General features: G+C 44.0%; 1 protein-coding gene across 1 annotated transcript in view; it reads right to left on the bottom strand.

Annotated features, from left to right (window-relative positions):
- gpr158a (G protein-coupled receptor 158a) overlaps positions 1-21289 on the bottom strand; it is a 723773-nt gene extending 702484 nt beyond the window's left edge. The window contains exon 1 of the mRNA XM_068051759.1: positions 20385-21289. Within this exon, the coding sequence (XP_067907860.1) occupies positions 20385-21289 (905 nt within the window). The remainder of the gene's footprint in view (positions 1-20384) is intronic.
- Between the last annotated feature and the right edge of the window lie 238 nt (positions 21290-21527).

Here is a 21527-nt window from a genome sequence, read left to right as displayed (position 1 = left end):
AGCATTTCTTGTTTTTATTTCAGATTTCCAGCATCCGCAGTATTTTGCTTTTATAATAAAATTACTTATTTTCCAATTGAGGCTTGTCACCCTGAACCATACTGAATTTATTTCCTCACCATGCAGAAGGATACAACATAATTTTCAGCAGGCAATAAAGGACCTACTGAGATTACTTCCTTGACCAGTATGTTCTTGGTCCAACTCGGAAGGAGGCATTGCTGGATCTGGTGCTGGGGAATGAAACAGGTCAAGTGGACCAAGTGTCTGTCGGGGAACACTTGGTTAAGATTAGCAATGGAGAAAATAAGAAACAATCTAAAGCAGAACTTCTAAGTTGGAAGAGGGCTAACTTCAATGGGATGAGAGGGGATCTAGCCAGGTTAAAACAGGACCAAAGGTTTACAGGAAAAATGGTAATGGAACAATGGGTGATCTTTAAGGAGAAGATGCTTCAGGTATAGGCTAGGTACATTCCAACAAGTGCAAAAAGTAAAGAAACCAAAGCCAGGGCTCCTTGCCTGATGAGGGAGATAGAGATTATGATGAAACAATAGAAGTATAAAGCATGTCAGATAAATTCTTTTAAGTGAGAACCAAGCCAAATACAATAAGTTGAGAGGGAAAGTGAAGATGAAAATAAGATTGGCAAAGAGAGACTATGAGAATAGAACAGCAGTCAACATAAAAGAGAACACAAAAATCTCCTACCAGGATATAAATAGTAAGGGGGTGGTCAGGAGCAGGGTGTGGCCTCTTAGGGACAGAGAACTTGATATATGCTGACAGGCACAGGGCAAGGCTAGAATACATAATGAGCACTTTGTATCAGTGTTTACTAAGGAAGAGAATGCACACAAAATATCAGTAGAAGCAGAGATGGTAGAGGTAATGGATGGGGTGAAAATTGATAGGAAGGATGTACTGAAAAGGCTGGCTATGCTTCGAGTGGATAAGTCACCTGGTCCGGATGGCTTGCATCTAAGGTTGCTAAAGGAAGTAGGAACAGAGATAGCAGAAGGGCTCCCCATAATCTTCCAATCTCTCTAGATACAGGGGAGGTGCCAGGGGATTGGAGAGCAGAAAGGGTATAAGGACATTCCTAGTAACTACAGGCCAGTCTGTGTAACTTCAATGATGTGTAAGGTTTTAGAAACAAGCATCAGGGGAAAAAATCAACAGGCACTTGGAGAGGTTTGACTTAAGGAAGGAGAGCCAGCATGGATTTGTAAAATGCAAATAGTGCTTGACTAATCTAACTGAATTTTTGTAACAGAGAAGGTTAGTGAAGGGAAAGCAGTGGATATTGTACATATGGATTTTAAGAAAGCATTTGATAAAGTGCCACATAAAAGTATACTTAATAAAATTCAGGCTCATGGAATAGGAGGGTCAGTCAGTTGAGATAAAAAAATTGGCTGAAGGACAGAAAACGAGTCGTTGTAAATGGTTGTTTTTCAGACTGGCGGATGGTAGACAGTGGTTTCCCAAGGTTCACTGCTGGGACCTCTGCTTTTCTTGATATATATAAATGACTTGGATATTGGAATACATATTTACATATATACATATATTGTAAGATTTCAAAATTTGCCGATGATACCAAACTTGGAGCGGTGGCAGAGAGTGAGGACAATACCAATGGACTGCAACAGGACATAGATAGGCTAATGGATAGACAAGCGGCAGATGGAATTTAATACAGAGAAGTGTGTGGTGATGCATTTTTGCAGAAGGGTAGAAAAATATAGACTAAATGGGCTGAATTTTATAGTCCCGGGTGAAAAAAATGGCAGACTGCACACGCAGGCTACACGGCAAAGAGCCACCGTGATTCCAAGCGTGGTGGCTCATTATAATAGCTGAAGCCGGCTGCACCCCACACCCCCCACCCCGATGACATGGAGGGGGTGACCCATTCATCACTGGCAATGGTGTCAGCTGCCTGTCCACAGGTGCTGACGCCATTTTTAAAGTGCTTTGAGCCCTTCCAGTATTTTTTTAAGAAAGCAGTAAACAATTATTTTAAAAATTAAAACTGGTATTTTGTACCTCTCCCACCACCCGCACCCCCCTCCCCTCATAATAACCATAATATGAAATACTTGCCCTCTCCAGCCCAAAACACTTTCCTTTTTCGAATGACCTTCCCCCACCCCCATCAAATGGCATCAACTGTAAACTTTACCCCTTCCCACCATCCCCTCCACCAATGAGAAGTCTTTATCTCTGCTCCCCCCCGTCCCCCCACACAGAAGAACTGACCTGCTCTCCTCTCCCAACCAGTGTGGCACCTGGATTCCCCAGATGGGGATCGGAAGGCGCGAGAATGCCGACCAGCAGCACCAAGATCGCAAAGGGGCCGGAGGCAAAGGTGGACTTGCAATTAAGTCAGGTATTTAGATTTATTTAAATATTTTAATTCAGGGCCTGTCGCCAAGCGATGGAGGGGGGGCTGCCACGAGGCCTCTCCACCTGCGTGGAGATTTGGCCGGGCCCTGCTGGCGTCGAGGTTTGTGGTGGGCCTCATCCGAGGCAATCTTCGTGCCCCCACCCGCCACAGATCCCAACGTCGAGGCCCCTATAAAATCCAGCCCAATGGCACAATTCTAAAGAGTGTACAGGGACAAAAGAACCTGGGGGTCCATGTGCACAGATCTTTGAAGGTGGCAAGACATAATGAGAGAGTAGTCAGAAAAGCATATGGGATCTTGTGCTTCATAATTAGAGGCACTGAGTATATAAGCAAGCAAGTTAAGCTGATCCGATCTAAAGCTCTGGTTAGACCACAACTGGAGTGTTGCATCCAGTTCTGGTCACCACACCTTAGTAAGGATGTGAGGGTCCTTGAGAGGGTGCAGTGGATATTACCAGAATGGTTCCAGGGATGAGGGATTTTAACTACAAGGTTAGGTTGGAGAAGCTGGGTTTGTTCTCTTTGGAGCAAGGGACATTGTGGAGAGATTTGATAGAGGCGTACAAGGTGATGAGAGGTTTAGATAAGGTAAACAAAGAAAAGCTGTTCCGATTAGCTGATGGTACAAGGACTAGAGGACACAGATTGAAGGTTTTCAGCAAGAGATGCAGAGGGGTTGTAAGGAAGAACTTGTTTTATACAGCAAGGGGTAATGGCCTAGACCTCACTGCCAACAAGCGTGGTGGAAGCAGAGATGATGAATGATTTCAAAAGTAAATTGGATGGGTACTTGAGGGAATAAATTTGCAGGGCTACTGAGATAGAGTTGGGGGACGGGACAGAGAGCTGGCATGGACTCAGTGGGCTGAATGGCCTCCTTTTGTGCTGTAATGACTTTGACATTATAAGGAGCTAGCAATGGGAATTAAATTCCCAAGAGTCCATAGCAAATCCAACTATGTGAGGTTGGAGGGGGTGGGGAAGGGAATAGAGGTAACTGATTCCCAATCCAGTCTTGTCAGAAGCCATTTGCCAGCACATAGTTCCATCACCAATAAAATGCTGGAAATCAATGTGAAATTAGAGGACCAGTCTTCATAAAAAAAATTATTGGTTTCATCTTTGGTTCGTCAAACAGGAAGCCTGGAGTAAACCGATCCTTTACTAAAAGTTAAAATGTTCAAAATGTATTGTATTTGGTGCAGGGAGAAGTGCGAGCCACACGTTTCACCAACATATTATGTATTTTATTTGTGTGTACATAAGTGACTAGTTGTTTAAGGGACAGAAATGTCATTTAAGATGTTTTAACTACTTGCTAGCACCTCATTCTCAGCGCCCTTCACGGGTCCTAATGTTGCCCTGACGGCTCTAATACAAATATATGAGATAAATGAGAGGATTTGATAGCTAACATAGCTTCGATCATGTGACACACTGCCAGGCAGCAAACATGCAGTATTGGCCTTCCACTGCCCCAGCAACCTTCTTCACAGAAATGAGACGTTGACAAAAATTCAAGCTATACGCTTATCCTTGCTAGAACAGGAGACCAAACACCAGACTTATTCTTCACCATCCCCTATCCACATAAATGCCAATATGTCCAAATCTGTAGTAGGTTGACAGTGCAGAATTTGTCTAATTCTTGTGTTGGAAGCCTGGGACTGAGTGTAGAGTTACAGAGTAAATAATGTGACGGAATAAACAATAAACCACAGTAGTCCACACATCATAGACTTCCCAGCAATTCCTTATACTGCATAATGAAAAAGTGGAACATTACCTGACAGCGGGAAAACAAACTCAGACACTGAAGAGTCAGTATTGCTCTGTTAATTGATATAATGTAATGTCAGAATGAGATGTATATACCCGACAAGGAACCTGGGCAGAACTGCAACATCTCAGGCTTTCTGACCAAAAAGGTCTGAGAGTCATTAGCTGGAATTTTACAGGCAAGAAAGAAGTCCTGCCACCGGGACTGAAAGCAGGTCATGCGCCCACGCGGGTGGGCATCAGGACCCCGGAGCAATTTTACTTGTGTCAGCTAATTAAATGGTCACTGCTGGGACAGCTGTCCAATTAAGGATGGCAGCCTGCCTCTCAGAGTTACCGGCTCAATCAGAGGACCAGCAGCTCAGCAACGTCACCAATAGAGAGGGTTGCTGCTGAGGCTGCAGGGAGGAGAGGGCGCCTCTATGTTGAGGCTGCAGGAAGGAGAGGGCGCCTCCATGTTGAAGCTGCAGGGAGAAGGAGAGGGTGCCTTCATGTTGAGGCTGCAGGGAGGAGAGGGTGCCGTCATGTTGAGGCTGCAGGGAGAAGGAGAGGGTGCCTTCATGTTGAGGCGCATTTGAAGAGCAGGTTAAGAATTCTTTTACAATATGCTGGGGCCAGGCAGGCAGACCCCAGTGATCGGAGGGGAGCCAGCCATTGCTGCCAGGGGACCCCTTCTGTGAGCCATGGAGCACTCAGAAAGGAAGGCCCACCCCCCATCCCAGGAATCTGCTGGAAGGACACCTTGATATGCCTGGCAGTCCCCCCACATGGCGACGCCTCATCCCAATGCCAGTAAAATGCCAGAGTGGGGGGAAAGTGACCCTTAATTGGCCAGTTAATTGAATTAATTAGCTGCCCACTTCTGGTCGGCAGGCTGCTGCTTTTCCCACTTCTGGGAATATCCCCTGGTGGCAGGACGATGTTGGGCTTTCCTCCCGCGCCTTCCAACTTTATTTTATGAGCCCTCCTGCCACCCGGCCCATCCCAGAGGGCTGGTTAAATTCCTGCCACAGAGTCACTACAGCACAAAAGGAGGCCATGTGGCCCATCAAGTCCATGCCAAGTAGATAACTTTGGTCTTCTGAGTACATGTTTAAATAAATGTTGAAATATGCTGTGGTTGTTGGAGGTCAATCATCTGAGTTCCAGGATATCACTGCAGGAGTTCCTCAGGGTAGTGTCCTAGGCCCAACCATCTTCAGCTGCTTCATCAATGACCTTCCTTCAATCATAAGGTCAGAAGGGGGGATGTTCTCTGATGATTGCACAATGTTCAGCACCATTCGTGACTCCTCAGGTACTGAAGCAGTCCGTGTAGAAATGCAGCAAGACGTGGACAATATCCAGGCTTGGGCTAATAAGTGGCAAGTAACATTCATGCCACACAAGTGCCAGGCAATGACCATCTCCAACAAAAGAGAATCTAACCATCTCCCCTTGACATTCAACGGCATTACCATCGCTGAATCCCCCACCATCAACATCCTACGGGCTACCATTGACCAGAAATTGAACTGGAGTAGCCATATAAATACCGTGGCTGCAAGAGCAGGTCAGAGGCCAGGAATCCTGAGGCGAGTAACTCACCTCCTGACTCCCCAAAGCCTGTCCACCATCTACAAGGCACAAGTCAGGGGTGTGATGGAATACTCTCCACTTGCCTGGATGGGTGCAGCTCCAACAACACTCAAGAAGCTCGACACCATCCAGGACAAAGCAGCCCGCTTGATTGGCACATCATCTACAAACATTCACTCCCTCCACCACCGATGCACAGTGGCAGCAGTGTGTACCATCTGCAAGATGCACTGCAGCAACGCAGCAAGGCTCCTTAGACAGCACCTTCCAAACCCACGACCTCTACCAACTAGAAGGACAAGGGCAGCAAATGTATGGGAACACCACCACCTGCAAGTTCCCCTCCAAGTCACACACCATCCTGACTTGGAACTATATCGCCATTCCTTCACTGTCGCTGGGTCAAAATCCTGGAACTCCCTTCCTAACAGCACGGTGGGTGTACCTACCCCACGTGTTCTGCAGCGGTTCAAGAAGGCAGCTCACCACCACCTTCTCAAGGGCAATTAGGGATGGGCAATAAATGCTGGCCTAGCCAGCGACGCCCACATCCCTGAATGAATTTTTAAAAAATACACCTTGGTGATGCTTAATGCTCTGTAATCATAGAAAAGTAGGGCTGCAGCAAAGATACTGGTAGGGAATGCATTTATTGCCATACAAGCCCCTAGGGTACGACATTTTGAACAAGCAGCAAAGTTGAGGTTCCATATGTTCCAGGAAATTTGTGCATATCTTGGCAAAGCACAACATCCAATTAGTCACAGTCTGGTAAAGTAATGGAGTGTTCTGACTGGATAATGGAAACCACATTACCAGTGCATTTGAGAGTTGGGAATTATAACAAGTATCCTAACAGAATACAGATCAGGTGTTCAACTGTTCAGGTCTCAACATGATTTATCCTTTCATCATCACAAGTTCCGAGAAGGTAATACTCCCAAGGAATACATCAGTAGGGAACAATTAGTCCTGTACTACTGTATTTCTGCTGCTGTTGGTGTCCTGGATGGTCCCTGCTGCTTTCACATGCGTTCAAGTCTTCAGAAGAAGGAATTTTCCTCCACACAAGATCAGGGGGCAGGTTGTTCAACCTTGCCCGTCTAAGAGCGAAGACCAAAGTACGGAAAGTCCTCATCAGGGAACTCCTCTTTGCTGACGATGCTGCTTTAACATCTCACACTGAAGAGCGCCTGCAGAATCTCATCGACAGGTTTGCGGCTGTCTGCAACGAACTTGGCCTCACCATCAGCCTCAAGAAAATGAACATCATGGGACAGGACGTCAGAAATGCTCCATCTATCAATATCGGCGACCACGCTTTGGAAGTGGTTCAAGAGTTCACCTACCTAGGCTCAACTATCACCAGTAATCTGTCTCTAGATGCAGAAATCAACAAGCGCATAGGAAAGGCTTCCACTGCTATGTCCAGACTGGCCAAGAGAGTGTGGGAAAATGGCGCACTGACACGGAACACAAAAGTCTGAGTGTATCAAGCCTGTGTCCTCAGTACCTTGCTCTATGGCAGCGAGGCCTGGACAACGTATGTCAGCCAAGAGCGACGTCTCAATTCATTCCATCTTCGCTGCCTCCGGAGAATACTTGGCATCAGGTGGCAGGACCGTATCTCCAACACAGAAGTCCTCAAGGCGGCCAACATCCCCAGCTTATACACACTACTGAGTCAGCGGCGTTTGAGATGGCCTGGCCATGTGAGTCGCATGGAAGATGGCAGGATCCCCGAAGACACATTGTACAGCGAGCTCGTCACTGGTATCAGACCCACCGGCCGTCCATGTCTCCGCTTTAAAGACGTCTGCAAACGCGACATGAAGTCCTGTAACATTGATCACAAGTCGTGGGAGTCAGTTGCCAGCGATCGCCAGAGCAGGCGGGCAGCCATAAAGACGGGGCTAAAGTGTGGCGTGTCGAAGAGACTTAGCAGTTAGCAGGAAAAAAGACAGAAGCGCAAGGGGAGAGCCAACTGTGTAACACCCCCGACAAACAAATCTTTCTGCAGCCCCTGTGGAAGAGTCTGTCACTCTAGAATTGGCCTTTATAGCCACTCCTGGCGCTGCTCCACAAACCACTGACCACCTTCAGGCACTTACCCATTGTCTCTCGAGACAAGGAGGCCAAAGAAGATTGTATTTCTAAATATGTAAACACTGCAGGAAAAGTAAAACAATGGCTTTCTGGAGTGGTCAAAAAGAACAGAATGTGCTGTAGAAAATTAGTGGATTATGACAAAAGTTGAGAATAAGTTTGGTCACATACTTTGTGAAAAAGTGGTAGTATAAATGTTACCAGTGCAGACAAGCAACCTATAAAATGACATAGAAATGTCTCCTGAGGCATGTAACGCATTTGAGTTATGGATTTGAAGTTAGTGGTGCAGAACACACCAAATCACTTATGACGAGGCCCTGGGCCATTAAACTGGCAACTGAACTTGGAAAACCAAACATTTTCGAGATCAATGCTCAATTGCCAGAAACAGAGTACAGAAATTAATCTGGCATCTCCTCCTAACAAACCAACTATGCGCCACTTTATCATTGCCTTGCTTTACCTAGCTTTGGTTTTATTCACCTCCACACTCACCACCTACAGTGTAGAAACAACGAGTTTTCAAAGGCAGCGATGAATTTTAGTAACATAGGAGCATGAGTAGGCCATTCAGCCCATCAGGTCTGCTCCGCCATTCAATACGATCATGGCTGATCATCCACTTCAATGCCTTTTTCCCACACTAACCCCATATCCCTTTATGTCATTTGTATTTAGAAATCTGTCAATCTCTACTTTAAACATACTCAATGACTGAGCTTCCACAGCCCTCTGGGATAGAGAATTCCAAAGATTCACAACCCTCTGAGTAAAGAAATTTCTCCTCATCTCTGTCCTAAGTGGCCTCCCCCTTATTTTGAAATTGTGACCCCTGGTTCTAGACTCCCCAGCCAGGGGAAACATCTTAGCTGCATCTACCCTGTCTATCCCTTTACGTATTTTGTAGGTTTCAATGAGATCACCTCTCATTCTTCGAAACTCTAGAGAATACAGGCCCAATTTCCCCAAACTCTCTTCACAGAACAGTCCCGCCATCCCTGGAACAAGTCTGGTGAACCTTCGTTGCACTCCTTCTGTGGCAATAATATCCTTCCTAAGGTAAGGGGACCAAAACTGCACACAGTACTTCAGCTGCAGTCTAACCAAGGTTCTATACAATTGAAGCAAGACATCTCTACTCCTGCATTCAAATCCTCTTGCGATAAAGGCTAACATACGATTAGCCTTCTTAATTGCTTGCTGCACCTGCACGTAGGCTTTCAGTGACTTATTGACAAGGACACCCAGGTCCCTTTGTACATCTACACTTTCTAATCTCTTACCATTTAAAGAAATACTCCGCACATCTATTCCTCCTACCGAAGTGGATAACCTCACGTTTTTCCACATTATATTCCATCTGTCACGTTCTTGCCCACTCATAAGTCTGTCCAAATCCCCTTGAAGCCACTTTGCATCTTCCTCACAACATATATTCCCATCTAGTTTTGTGTCACCTGCAATCTTGGAAATATTACATTTGGTCTCCATATCCAAATCATTGATATATATTGTGAACAGTTGTGGCCAAAGTACTGATCCTTGTAGTACCCCACTAGTCACAGTCGTTTACTCCTACTCTCTGTTTTTTGCCTGTTCACCGATCCTTAATCCATGCCAATATATTACCTCCTATCACATGTGCTTAATTCTACTAACCAACCTCCTGTGGGGGAATTTATCAAAAGCCTTCTGAAAATCCAAGTATACTACATCCACCAACTCCCCTTTATCAATTCTGGTAGTAAGATCCTCAAAAAACTCCAACAGGCTTGTCAAACATGATTTCCCATTCATAAATTCATGTTGACTATGCCCAATCAGATCATTATTATCCCAGTGTCCATTTATCACATCCTTTAGAATAGACTCTAACATTTTCCCTACTACTGATGTAAGGCTAACCGGTCTGTAGTTCCCTGATTTCTCTCTCCCTCCCTTCTTAAATAGTGGGGTGACATTTGCTATCTCCCAACCTGCAGGAACCACTCCAGAATCTATAGAATTTTGGAAGATGATCACCAATGCATCCATTATTTCCATAGCTACCTCTTTCAACACTCTGGGATGTAGAATATCAGGTCCTGGGGACTTATCAACCTTCAGTCCCATTAATTTCTCCAGTACAAACTTCGTACTAATACCAATTTCCTTCAATTCCTCATTCTCCCTCGACCCTTGGATCTCTAATTCTGGGAGATTTCTTGTATCTTCCTCAGTAAAGACAGACACAAAGTAATCATTTAGCTTCTCTGCCATTTCTCTATTCCCCATTATAAATTCTCTTGGCTCTGCCTGAAATGGACCCACATTTGTTTTAGTCAAATGTTTCCTTTTTAAGTACCTGTAGAAGCTTTTACAGTCCATTTCTTTGTTTTTTGTTAGTTTACATTCATATTCTATTCTCCCTTTCTTTATCTGTTTCTTGATCCTTCTTTGCTGTATTCTAAAATTCTCCCAATCCTCAGGTTTACTACTATTTCTGGCAACTTTAAAGGCCTTTTCTTTTAATCTTATATAATCCTTAACTTCATTTGTTATCCACGGTTGACTGCCTTTACTTTTAGGGTTTTTGTGCCTTGAAGGAATGTATAGTTGCTGTAAACTATTTAATAACTCTTTGAAAACTATCCATTGTCTATGCACTGTCATACCTTTTAATATATTTTCCCAATCCACCTCAGCCAATTTGCCCCTCACACCTTAATAATTTCTTTTGTTCAAATTTAACAGCCTGGCTTCAGATTGAACTACCTCACTTTCAAACATAATGTAAAATTCTATCATATTATGGTCACTCATCCCTAAAGGTTCTTTTACAACAAATTATTAATTAGCCCTTTCTCATTACATAATACTAGATCTAAAATAGCCTGTTCTCTAGTTGGTTCCTCAACATACTGCTCTAGAAAACCACCTCTAACACACTCCAGAAACTCACCCTCCACAGCATTAGTGCTCATTAGCTTTATCTAGTCTATGTGCACATTGAAGTCACCCATGATTACTGTATTACCCATGCTACATGCTTCTCTAACATCCTGATTAATACCATGCCCCACACTACCACTACTGTTTGGTGGCTTATAAACAACTCCTACCAATGTTTGCTGCCCCTTGCTGTTTCTTAGCTCCACCCAAACAAATTCCACATTTAGTTCTTCCCATCTGAGATTCTCCCTTACTAATATACTGATCCCATCCCTTATTATCAGCGCAACACCACCTTCTTTTCCTTTTTCCCTGTCCTTCCTAAATGTTAAATATCCTTAAATATTCAGTTTCCAGTCTTGGTCACCCTGTAGCCATGTTTCCGTAATGGCAATTAGATCATACCCATTTACCTCTATTTGTGCCTTTAAATCAGCTACCTTGTTGTGAATGCTGCGTGCATTCAGGTAGAGTGCCCTTAACATTGTCTTCTTGACATTATTCTGCATTCTAAACCTAGTTTGTTTCACCTGCCTTCTAATGTCGCTTGCTTCTTTTCTACCTCCTGTTACCAGCTTTACTTGCTTCCAATGTGAGCTACCCCTTAGGTTCCCTTCCCCCTTACAAACTAGTTAAACCCTCCCCAACAGCACTAGCAAATCTCCCTGCGAGGATATTAGTTCCAGTCAGATCTAAGAATCAGTGGTTTTGTAATTATACTTCTGTATAAATTTGCTTGAGTATTCAGAACTGTTCATAACACTAGAAATTTGGTTAACTATAATTGTGTTAGATGTGAAGAAGCATTAATTTCAAAGGAATGGGTAGTGTAATTCAGTGCAATGAAACATATCCTACAATTTATAACAATAGCATAATCAAAGAAAGATCATGTATACAACCAGAGAGAAGGACAAGAGTTAGATTAATAATACTAATGTGAACTTGAGAGCAAAACTGCATGTTAAAATGAGGTTGTTTTCGTTAGAGAGAAGGAGGAGAAGAGGTGACTTAATAGAGACATATAAGATACTCAGAGGGTTGGACAGGGTGGATAGTGAGAGCCTTTTTCCTCGGATGGTGATGGCAAACACGAGGGGACATAGCTTTAAGTTGAGGGGTGATAGATATAGGACAGATGTCAGAGGTAGTTTCTTTACACAGAGAGTAGTAGGGGCGTGGAACGCCCTGCCTGCAACAGTAGTAGACTCGCCAACTTTAAGGGCATTTAAGTGGTCATTGGATAGACATATGGATGAAAATGGAATAGTGTAGGTCAGATGGTTTCACAGGTCGGCGCAACATCGAGGGCTGAAGGGCCTGTACTGCGCTGTAATGTTCTATGTTCTATGAAACTAAGAGCATATAACATTTCAAGCAGCAGCAGCATGCTTTCATTGTGTACGAAATTTACCTTTCTCGTGACTGATTGTAAAGGCATTGTATCCTCAACCCAGGCAGTCCCACCTGTCTCTGTCATATTTATGGGCCAGGACAATGACAAGCACAATGTAAATGTAAGTGCAATGGGCAAAATTCCGGGAAATACAAGAGAACCAAGATTCATCCTAGAATTTTCTGTTTTCAAAGGGACAGCACAAAATGCAGTACAAGTGCCTGATGTCTGTGCATTATGGCAGTTACTGCTCCATGTGGTGTTAGGAATTTTCCTGGATATGTCTCATGGATTTTATCAAATTCCTATGTATCTAGAATATTCTAGTCACGCTACTGTCACCAATTCACAAGGGATAGTTTTCAGTAAGCAGCTAATGTGGGTCAGTCTCAGTTTCTATCTCCTCCATTGCCTTTCAATTTCCCTTGCTAATTTAATTCAGACAAGAGTATAATTGTGCTTATTTTGCTTGTAGGGGTGATTCTTATCATACCTCACCTCATGGCTATTGTCAGGAGTGAAATTAATCTATGTAGCTCAGAACAAATAGGATTTAATGGAGAGAAATCTGTCCCCAAAACCTACTGAGCATATTGAGGTAAATTTACTGACAACACTCTCAGCTTGAGCCTCATCAAAGGGAAGGTAAGTGAGAGAATCGTTGCCACAGTGCTATGATCTGCAATCCTTTCAAGCACATCTTTTTTCTAGGTGTGCAATGTCCAATTCTTCTTCCTGCCCTGTAGATCTGTTGAAACCTGAGATTCTAGTGTATGTGGGCTACCATTATTCATTAACGACTTGGATGATGGCATAGTAAGTCATATATCCAAATTTGCTGATGATACAAAGTTAGGCAGCATTGTAGACAGTCTAGATGATGGCATAAAATTGCAAAGAGATATTGACAGACTAGGTGAGTGGGCAAAACTGTGGCAGATGGATTTCAATGCTGGCAAGTGTGAGGTTGTTCATTTTGGACCAAAAAAGGATAGAGCGGGTACTTTCTAAATGGGAAGAGGTTAAGTACAGTGGATGTCCAAAGAGACTTGGGGGTTCAGGTGCATAGATCTTTAAAATGCCACGAGCAAGTGCAGAAAATAATCAAAAAGGCTAATGGAATGCTAGCCTTTATAGCTAGAGGATTGAAGTATAAAGACACAGAGGTTATGCTGCAGCTGTACAAAACCCTGGTTAGCCCCCACTTGGAGTACTGTGAGCAGTTCTGGGCACCACACCTTCGGAAGGATATATTGGCCTCGGAGGGAGTGCAACGTAGCTTTACAAGAATGATACCTGGACTACAGGGGTTAAGTTACGAGGAGAAATTACACAAATTAGGCCTGTTTTCGCTAGAATTTATAAGGTTAAGGGGTGATCTGATTGAAGTCTTCAAGATATTAACAGGAAAAGACAGGCGAGATAAAGGTAAACTATTTCCACTGGTTGGAGATTCTAAAACTAGGGGGCATAGTCGAAAAATTAGGATCAGACCTTTCAGGAGAGATTTTAGGAAGCACTTCTTCACACAAAGAGTGGTAGAGGTTTGGAACTGTCTCCCACAAAGAGCAGTTAAAGCTAGAACAGTTGTTAATGTTAAATCTGAGATAGATTTTTGTTAAGCAAAGATATTAAGGGATATGGGCCAAAGGCAGGTAAATGGAGTTAGGCCGCGGATCAGCCATGATCTCATTGAATGGCGGGACAGGCTCAAGGGGCTGAATGGCCTACTCCTGTTCCTATCCTCCTATGTTTCTATATTCAGTGCGAGTACAATTGGTGGCATTAGTGTACTTTGCATATGGTGTGCAGGAAGCAGTGAGATACAACATGACCAGAGAAGCAAAGAGATCAGAAGGTACATTGTGAGCTTATTAGTTCACTGCCACTCACTATTTTGTTTTGAAATTAATGATGCAGAAAAACAATCTCAATGTGACAATGTTGAGCTATTCAATGTTAACCATTATACCTTTTAGCAGGGTTGGTTAGCTGAGTTGGCTAGACAGCTAATGTGAAATGTAGAAAAATGGCAACAGCACAGGTTCAATCCCTGTACTGGCTGTGGTAGTTCATGGAAGCCTGCCACCTTGTCTTGCCCCATGCTTGAGGTGTGGTGACCCTCAAGCTATACATCACCAACTGTCTCTTTCTAATGGGGAGAGATGCCTATGGTCATTTGGGACTATGGCTAAAGCAATTACACCTTTCAGGAGAAGATAGCATAAATTTAGAACCTGCCAACTCCCTCCTCACTCAACAGCAGTGCTTTCTACTTCAGATCCTTGGCTTGAATGTTGTCTTGGGCTTGACGGCATCCACTGGTAACATTGCAGATCCTATTGTTGAATGCCACCATTATTGGCAGCAGTCAGTTAGCAAGACTCATGGAATGTTGCAAAAGCTCCACTGGAATAACAGATCCCTTTTTTAAAAAAAGCCACCTTCATTGTAACATCTTTGTATAATTATATATGTGGTAGTATAAGGATAAGCATGGTTTATGATGATTGGAAACTGAGTACAGTGTATTATGAAGCATCCCCATTACCTTGGTAGTCATGGTCATGTCTTCCCCATATCCGTCCATGCCCTCTCTGTTTCTGAATCAACACTGATATATTCAGTAATCGAGGTCAAGACGGCCTAGACTTGAACTTGGTAAATAAGTTGATTTCAAATTCCGAAACCTTCATCTTGTTTGATATGTATGTGATCAAGAAAGGTTGGTGAGATCTCAGTCATTGCATGTACATCCAGATGTCATCATTGCATAGCTGTGCATGCAGCCTATTCAGAGCTACTGGTGACTAACCAGCTTAGTAACTGCTTGAGAAGGATGAAAATGAGCATCAGTACAGGTATAATTGTTTCTTTATAAGTAAATCAAATTAGAATGAGGAACACTCTTGTTGGTCTGCCACTCTGTCTGACTCTCTCTTTATCCCTCTTATGCATTAACAACTAGAATTTCTACCTCATAGTTGTAAACAAGAAGAACGTATACCTTTTCTGTCAACAAAACACAAGTGGGACAAATAGTGCCTTCAAAAATCAACTGACATTTAAATTTTACATTAAGCTAACATTAACAAGCAAAGATGCGTTTTCTCTCATCTTAATGTTTTCTAAAATGTGTAGAGCTCTAAACAAATATTACGACAGGTGTGCAATCAATAAACTATTATTTTTCTCTAAATCTAGATAAGCACAGACAGCTGGATTTTGCCACGAAGGCGGATTAAAAGTCGAGCAAACCAGCAAATTTGTGCTGTAGAGCGGTGTTCCGGTTGCCCGATGTGTTACTGCGTCTGCGCCCAGTAGTGACAGGCAGGCAATTAGGGTCATTAAGCAGGCACTTGAGAGATCTTTTGAGACAGCAGTGCAATTTTCTCAAAGACGCAGAGCCCCCACGCTGTGTCAGCACCTCATCCAAGCAGATCAGGCAGCTGCACAGCAGGAGCACCTTAACTGAAATAGCAGACATTAAATTCTCTGAATAAAGGGGGGCATCAACATAAATGAGCTCATGCACAGCTCTGACTTGCCTTGGTGTATGCAGAGCTCAAGGATTAGGAGTGCTGCCTGAGAGGGTGGGTCTCAGAGAATGGCTAATTCCTCACGGTGAAAGGGAAATTTGGTTGCTGAGGCCCTAGTGACTGAGGATGTATCTGAATATGGAGGCCACCTGCTCAGAGGTGGGCTGTAGCAGTGGAGAGGAGCAGCTGCACCACTAATAAAAGGCAGTCACCTGGTGCACATGGGTGCAGAGGTTCTGGTTGAGGGACAGAAAGTGATACCCACAGAGTCGAGTGTACCACCAGAGGTTCAGCTTCCTGAGCATGTCGGAGCATCACAGTCGCCAACAGCTGTGCCTATCGAGGCAGATGGTGGCTGAGTTGTGCATAATCCTGGAGGACGATCTTGTGCCACGAGGCGCAGGGGAACACCCTATGCCAGTAGCTGTTAAGCTGACAGTGGCCTTGCATTTTCTAGCATACGGCTTATTTCAAGGGTCGGCAGCTGATCAATGTGGGATCTCGCAATTGGCCGCCCACGGCTGCATATCTCAGGTGATAGATACACTTTCTCAGAGGGCATTTGACTTTGTCACCTTCAGCATAGATGCGGCCCGTTAGGCACAGAGGGCTGTGGGATTTGCCTCAATGGCAGAATTCCCTCAGGTGCAGGGCATGATCAACTCCACACATAGGGCCATCAAAGCCCCAACGTCTTAGCCTGAAGTATTCAACAACAAGAAGAGCTTCTACTCATGAATGTGCAGCTGGTGTGAGGCCATTGTGAGCAGCTCCTGCAGGTGTGTGCTCGGTTTCCTGGCAGCTGTCATGATTATTTCATCCTGAGGCAATTCATTCCACCACACTGCCTCCATGGGTGGCCCCTGGCAGACAAGGGGTACTTGGTGAAGAGATGGCTGCTGATCCCTGTGCAAAACCCCACAACTGAGGCACAGGAAGGATACAATAGCTGCCATCACAGCACAAGGGTCACCAGTAAGCAGGCCTTCGGCCTCATGAAGATTTGGTTCTGGTGTCGTGACCAGTCGGGTGAAACACCCTCCATTCAGGGTTTCCTGCATTGTTATGATCTGCTGTGCTCTGCACATCATGGTCATTTAGAGATGAGTGGAACTGGAGGAGGCCCATGGGGAAGAGCACATCACCTCATCAGAGGGTGAGAATTTTGATGAGGACCAGGCAGAGGTGCAGCAAGGCCACCCAAAGATCGAACTCTTGTAGTGACACACTGGAGTAGGATAAAAGCAAAATACTGCGGATGCTGGAAATCTGAAACAAAAACAAGAAATGCTGGATTCACTCAGCAGGTCTGGCAGCATCTGTGGAAAGAGAAGCAGAGTTAACGTTTCGGGTCAGTGACCCTTCTTCGGCACTGGAGTAGGATGGCAGGGAAGCCCGGGACACACTAATCCAGAAACACTTCTCCTGAGCAGCGCAGATCCTTCAATGGAAGCACCTAATTCACACATCCAGCAGCCCCTATCCAGAGTCCAATGCCACATCCAGTTCTCACAGGGTTTAAGCACTCATGATGTAGCAATTCTCCTGCTAGTGCACATTGCCACATGACACTCTCATACCTCACACACAGGCAGGACTTAATGATGACATCGCAATTTCCCAGAACAGAAGACATGAGACATTTTAGTTTTCGCCCACCGCCCTATTACTCACATTAAAGTGCATGCATTGAACAGAAGGTTTATAATGTGCACCCAGGTGAAATCCAATGTGATGCTACTGCCACTTCTCTTCCATTTTGCGAGAGTTCCTACGTGATGCTCCCCTTGTGGCTGGGACAGATGTGTAGGCGGGCTTCTCAGGAGGGTATCCCGGTGGCTGAGGTGCCTGTGGCGAACTTTCTCGGGATAACCTTGCGCATTTGTGCAGGGACAGCCTCGTTCATGAGGGCTTTTGGGAGAATGGTGTAGCCTTCAAGTTTTAAGTTTAATAAAGAAATTAAAAGACATAAACAGTGATTCAGTTGATAAATGTATTGATGCCATTGTGAAATATATACATATATATATGTTTTTAGAATTGGTTTAAACCCTCATTTTTCTACAGTATAAACTTCAGTTACTGAGGAAAAATGTGGCAGGTGATTTTATTCAGAAAGCATTTTGAATGATTTGTGAAGTCAAGTTAGCCATGAATGCCCCTCAAAGACTCTCTAAAACAATGGATGTTACAAGAACTTCTAGTATAAGACACTAGATGTTCTATCACTGTGCTGCTCACAAGGGTCATAGGTAATTGCAAAAATGCTGATGCTGTTATAATGAGATTTCACTCATGGTTTACATAGAGGTTTTCACTGGAACACATGTATAAGATTTAATAAACTATAAATATATATCATTCATCTAATGTGCATCCATCCTGCACCAGATGTCACACTTGTTTACAGATACAAAAGACTCTTTTTGAAAAAATGTAAACTCTTCAATCAGTGGCAACTACCCTTTAATTGACCGCAGCAGTTCATAAGTAACTTCAATAACAGGATTGGCCCTTTTAGACCAGTGGCCTTAAAGGAACAGGCCAAGATAGGAACTACAGATTACAACTGTAATTGTAAAACATCATGAAAGGTCCTGCTAGTGTAAATATAATGACAAGAAGCAAATTATACCCAGAAAATCATGTTTTGCAACAGGCTACTAAAACAATAGTTCCAGCTTTTCTACTAGAAATGATGTTGTTCAATCCCCACCTAGTATATTCCTGGTTAGAATTTCCCTCCCACTCACCCTGCTGTCCTCTCTTCTATTCAGATCTTTTAGGAACATGGGAATTGCGCATCCCCAATTGTAATTGCTCCACCATTGGCGGCGGTGTTTTCAGCTGCCTAAGTTCTGGAATTCCCTCCCTAAACCTCTTTCTTCTCCCTTAAGATGTTCCTTAAAACCTACCTCTGAGCAAGCATTTGGTCACCTGCCCTGATATCTCCTTAAGTGGCTTTGTGTTAAGTTTCGTTTGATAATTGTTCCTGTGAAGCACAACGTGCTTACTATGTTCGAGGTGCTATATAAATGCAAGTTGTTGTTGTTGAATAGCCCAAACCCAGAGGTTGGGCAATTATTCCCTGGGGAAATAACAACCTCTTATTGCAATACTGTGATAATTGCACTTTAAAATATTCTTAAAATGTCAAAAGCAGCACGGCCACATTAACGGGAAAATTCTCCCGATGTGCGGATCATACAAGCGACACAAGAACGACATTTGCAAACAAGCCCTTGGTTCCATTTAACCTGCAGCAGACTTCATTCGGGCACATATTTTGGAGAATTTCAGGTCACTTTCAGGATGAACCTAGCCTCAACTCATTCTACTTTATCAATCGGTGGATTCTGCAATGCACATTACATTACCGTTTAAAGGCTTCGGGAACTGAAATGGGGGAGAGAAGTCTCATCAATTACAGATTTCAAACTAGAAGGGTCCGAAAAACTTCCTCTCAAATAATAAATTAATCCCTTTAATGAAAAAATAAATAATCACTATTTTATTTTGAGATCCCTAAGCTGCGAGTATTATCTGTGCGGTGTGTACCTTGCAATCTAGTTAATGTGTCAACGTGAGGATGAATCAGTATGTGTTGTGACTGTTGGATGAGGGCACATTACAGGGAGAACACAACTCAATCACACTGACGTAAAGGCGGCAGTCTGGGGAAACACGCAAACTTTGTAGAGAAAAATAACCCACCGGCACCCCAGAAATAAACCAAAGGCGCATTTAGTAAGACAATGGCCCCTTTATATTGGCTGTTCGCTGTATTTGCATCTGGGTTGTACGTATAACACGAGATTGACCCATTCATACTGCTCACATATAGAATGGAAATCGGTTGCTAATGGTTTCACCCGTGTTTACGTCACCTCATGGAGTCCATTCATATCTGTAAAATGCAGAAATAGTAAACAATCTACCAAAGCGTGCAAGTTCAAGATGTGGCATATTATTAAGATGGGATAAACCGAGCTATTCGGCTAAGAAATGCCGCGTTCTAGTCTCCACAAACACCGACACCTCTCGAATTGGGCAGACAGTCGGCATTCCATTCTTTCCAAGAGATGAATTTAAAGTGTTTATTTTAAACATTTAAGTGAAGGAGTAGTCATAATCCCCCAAAGACTCCACCACGTTTCCCGTGGACCCTCCCTCATGAGCACAAGTGTATTTTCAATTATTTTGCAGAACTATCGCTTAGACAAACGCATCTGAGCGTACGAGGTGACATCTGTGTCTTATCGGACCGTACCATATTATCTTTTTGATATAGAAGTGTCTCTTTTCCTTGCCCTATAATATTCCGCCTATAAAAGAGTTCACTTAGAGAACACTTTCCAAACTGCTTTTTCATTTTCCATAAACTGTCTGACCAACAAGAACATTACCCCCGCCGCCGAAAAAAGGCAATCAAATCACATTTCTGGTTAATTTCTTCGTGAAAAGTGTAGTAAATTTAACCATGAAAACATGAACAACTATTTGATATGGTGAAAATCCGTGTTATATTTACTAACTTGTTACATAATTTAGAAGGTCTGGGGATGTGTACAGTTGTTGCCTACAACTGACAAGAGCTTTGTTTGAAATCACTGTGGGTTCTGTTAGAGTTGCTCACCTAAACTCGGGCTGGAAATCCGGCTTCAAGCCATAAAAGGAGGTGGAGAGAGTCAGCAGCCACAGAGGGTTGTACTTCCCATGTTCACATTCCAGGTAAGGCGCCGACCACTTGATGTGAGTTTTATCAACCAGATACCTGACGCCTCTCTTCCGCATGGAGGGATACGCCGATCTCAGGTCGTCCCTCATCAGCCTCCTGTGAAGGCGAGATTCTGGCGAACGCTGTTGCTTGAGGCGGTTAAACCACTCGGTCTCGGTAGTGTGGTTTGCCAGGTGACGAGCGCTGGGAGACAGATCCTGAAGGAAGATGTGGTTGTCCATCCTGGTGGCCTGGAGGAAGAGCTGAGGAGGGGAAGTGAATGGCTGGACATCGAAAGTCACCACCGCTCGATGGACTTTGGGATCGCCCTCCAGAATACTTCTCACCAGAGCATGATACCACTCAATATCCTCCTTAATAGTCAGCTCCCGAAGCCCGTTAGTTTGTAAGATCATATTTAAGAAATTGGTGGCATGGACCAAAGTGTCTATGGCACTGTGGAGTGATGGGTGTATATTCATTGCACGAGAGGCCTCCTTTAAATTTGACAACTGGTACCTCTTAGTACAGTTAGCATAGCCAAGCTTGGAAGGATCCCCAGTATGAAGGAAAGCCCAGACAGGAGTGGGCAGACTGTCATGGTGTTGATGTGAGGAGCTGCTGCCGCCGCTCTCGGAAGGTCTGATCGCGTTTGATGGGCTCGGGGACTGGTGAGTGTTGATGTGTCTGTTGTAGATAGGTTGCTTCTCAGATTTGCCCACTTTCTCCCTCTCTTGCGCGGAACGTCCGCCCAAACCGTGACCTGATCCAAAGATAAATCCGAGCTGGATCGGTAGGACCAAAGCAAGCAAGAAACCAGCCATCTCGGTCTGCCAAGTCGGTCCCTGGTTAAGTCAGTTTATGGCGGCAAAACGAATCTGGAAGCGGGCACTAAAATGCACCTATAGATAAAATATTCCTTAAACAGTTCCAAATAAACGCATCTTCCCGTGCTGAGTTGTCAACACTGGCTCGGGTCTATAAATACGCGCAGGACGGACCTGATCAGTGCAGGTCACCCCGTCTCTCTCAGTGATGCTTTAGTTAGCCGCTTACGTCTCC

The sequence above is a fragment of the Heterodontus francisci genome, chromosome 2 (genome assembly GCF_036365525.1).
Source record: "Heterodontus francisci isolate sHetFra1 chromosome 2, sHetFra1.hap1, whole genome shotgun sequence".
Classification (NCBI taxonomy): Eukaryota; Metazoa; Chordata; class Chondrichthyes; order Heterodontiformes; family Heterodontidae; genus Heterodontus; species Heterodontus francisci.
Note: the sequence above shows the minus strand (reverse complement) of the source record. Positions and strands in the feature narration are given on the sequence as shown.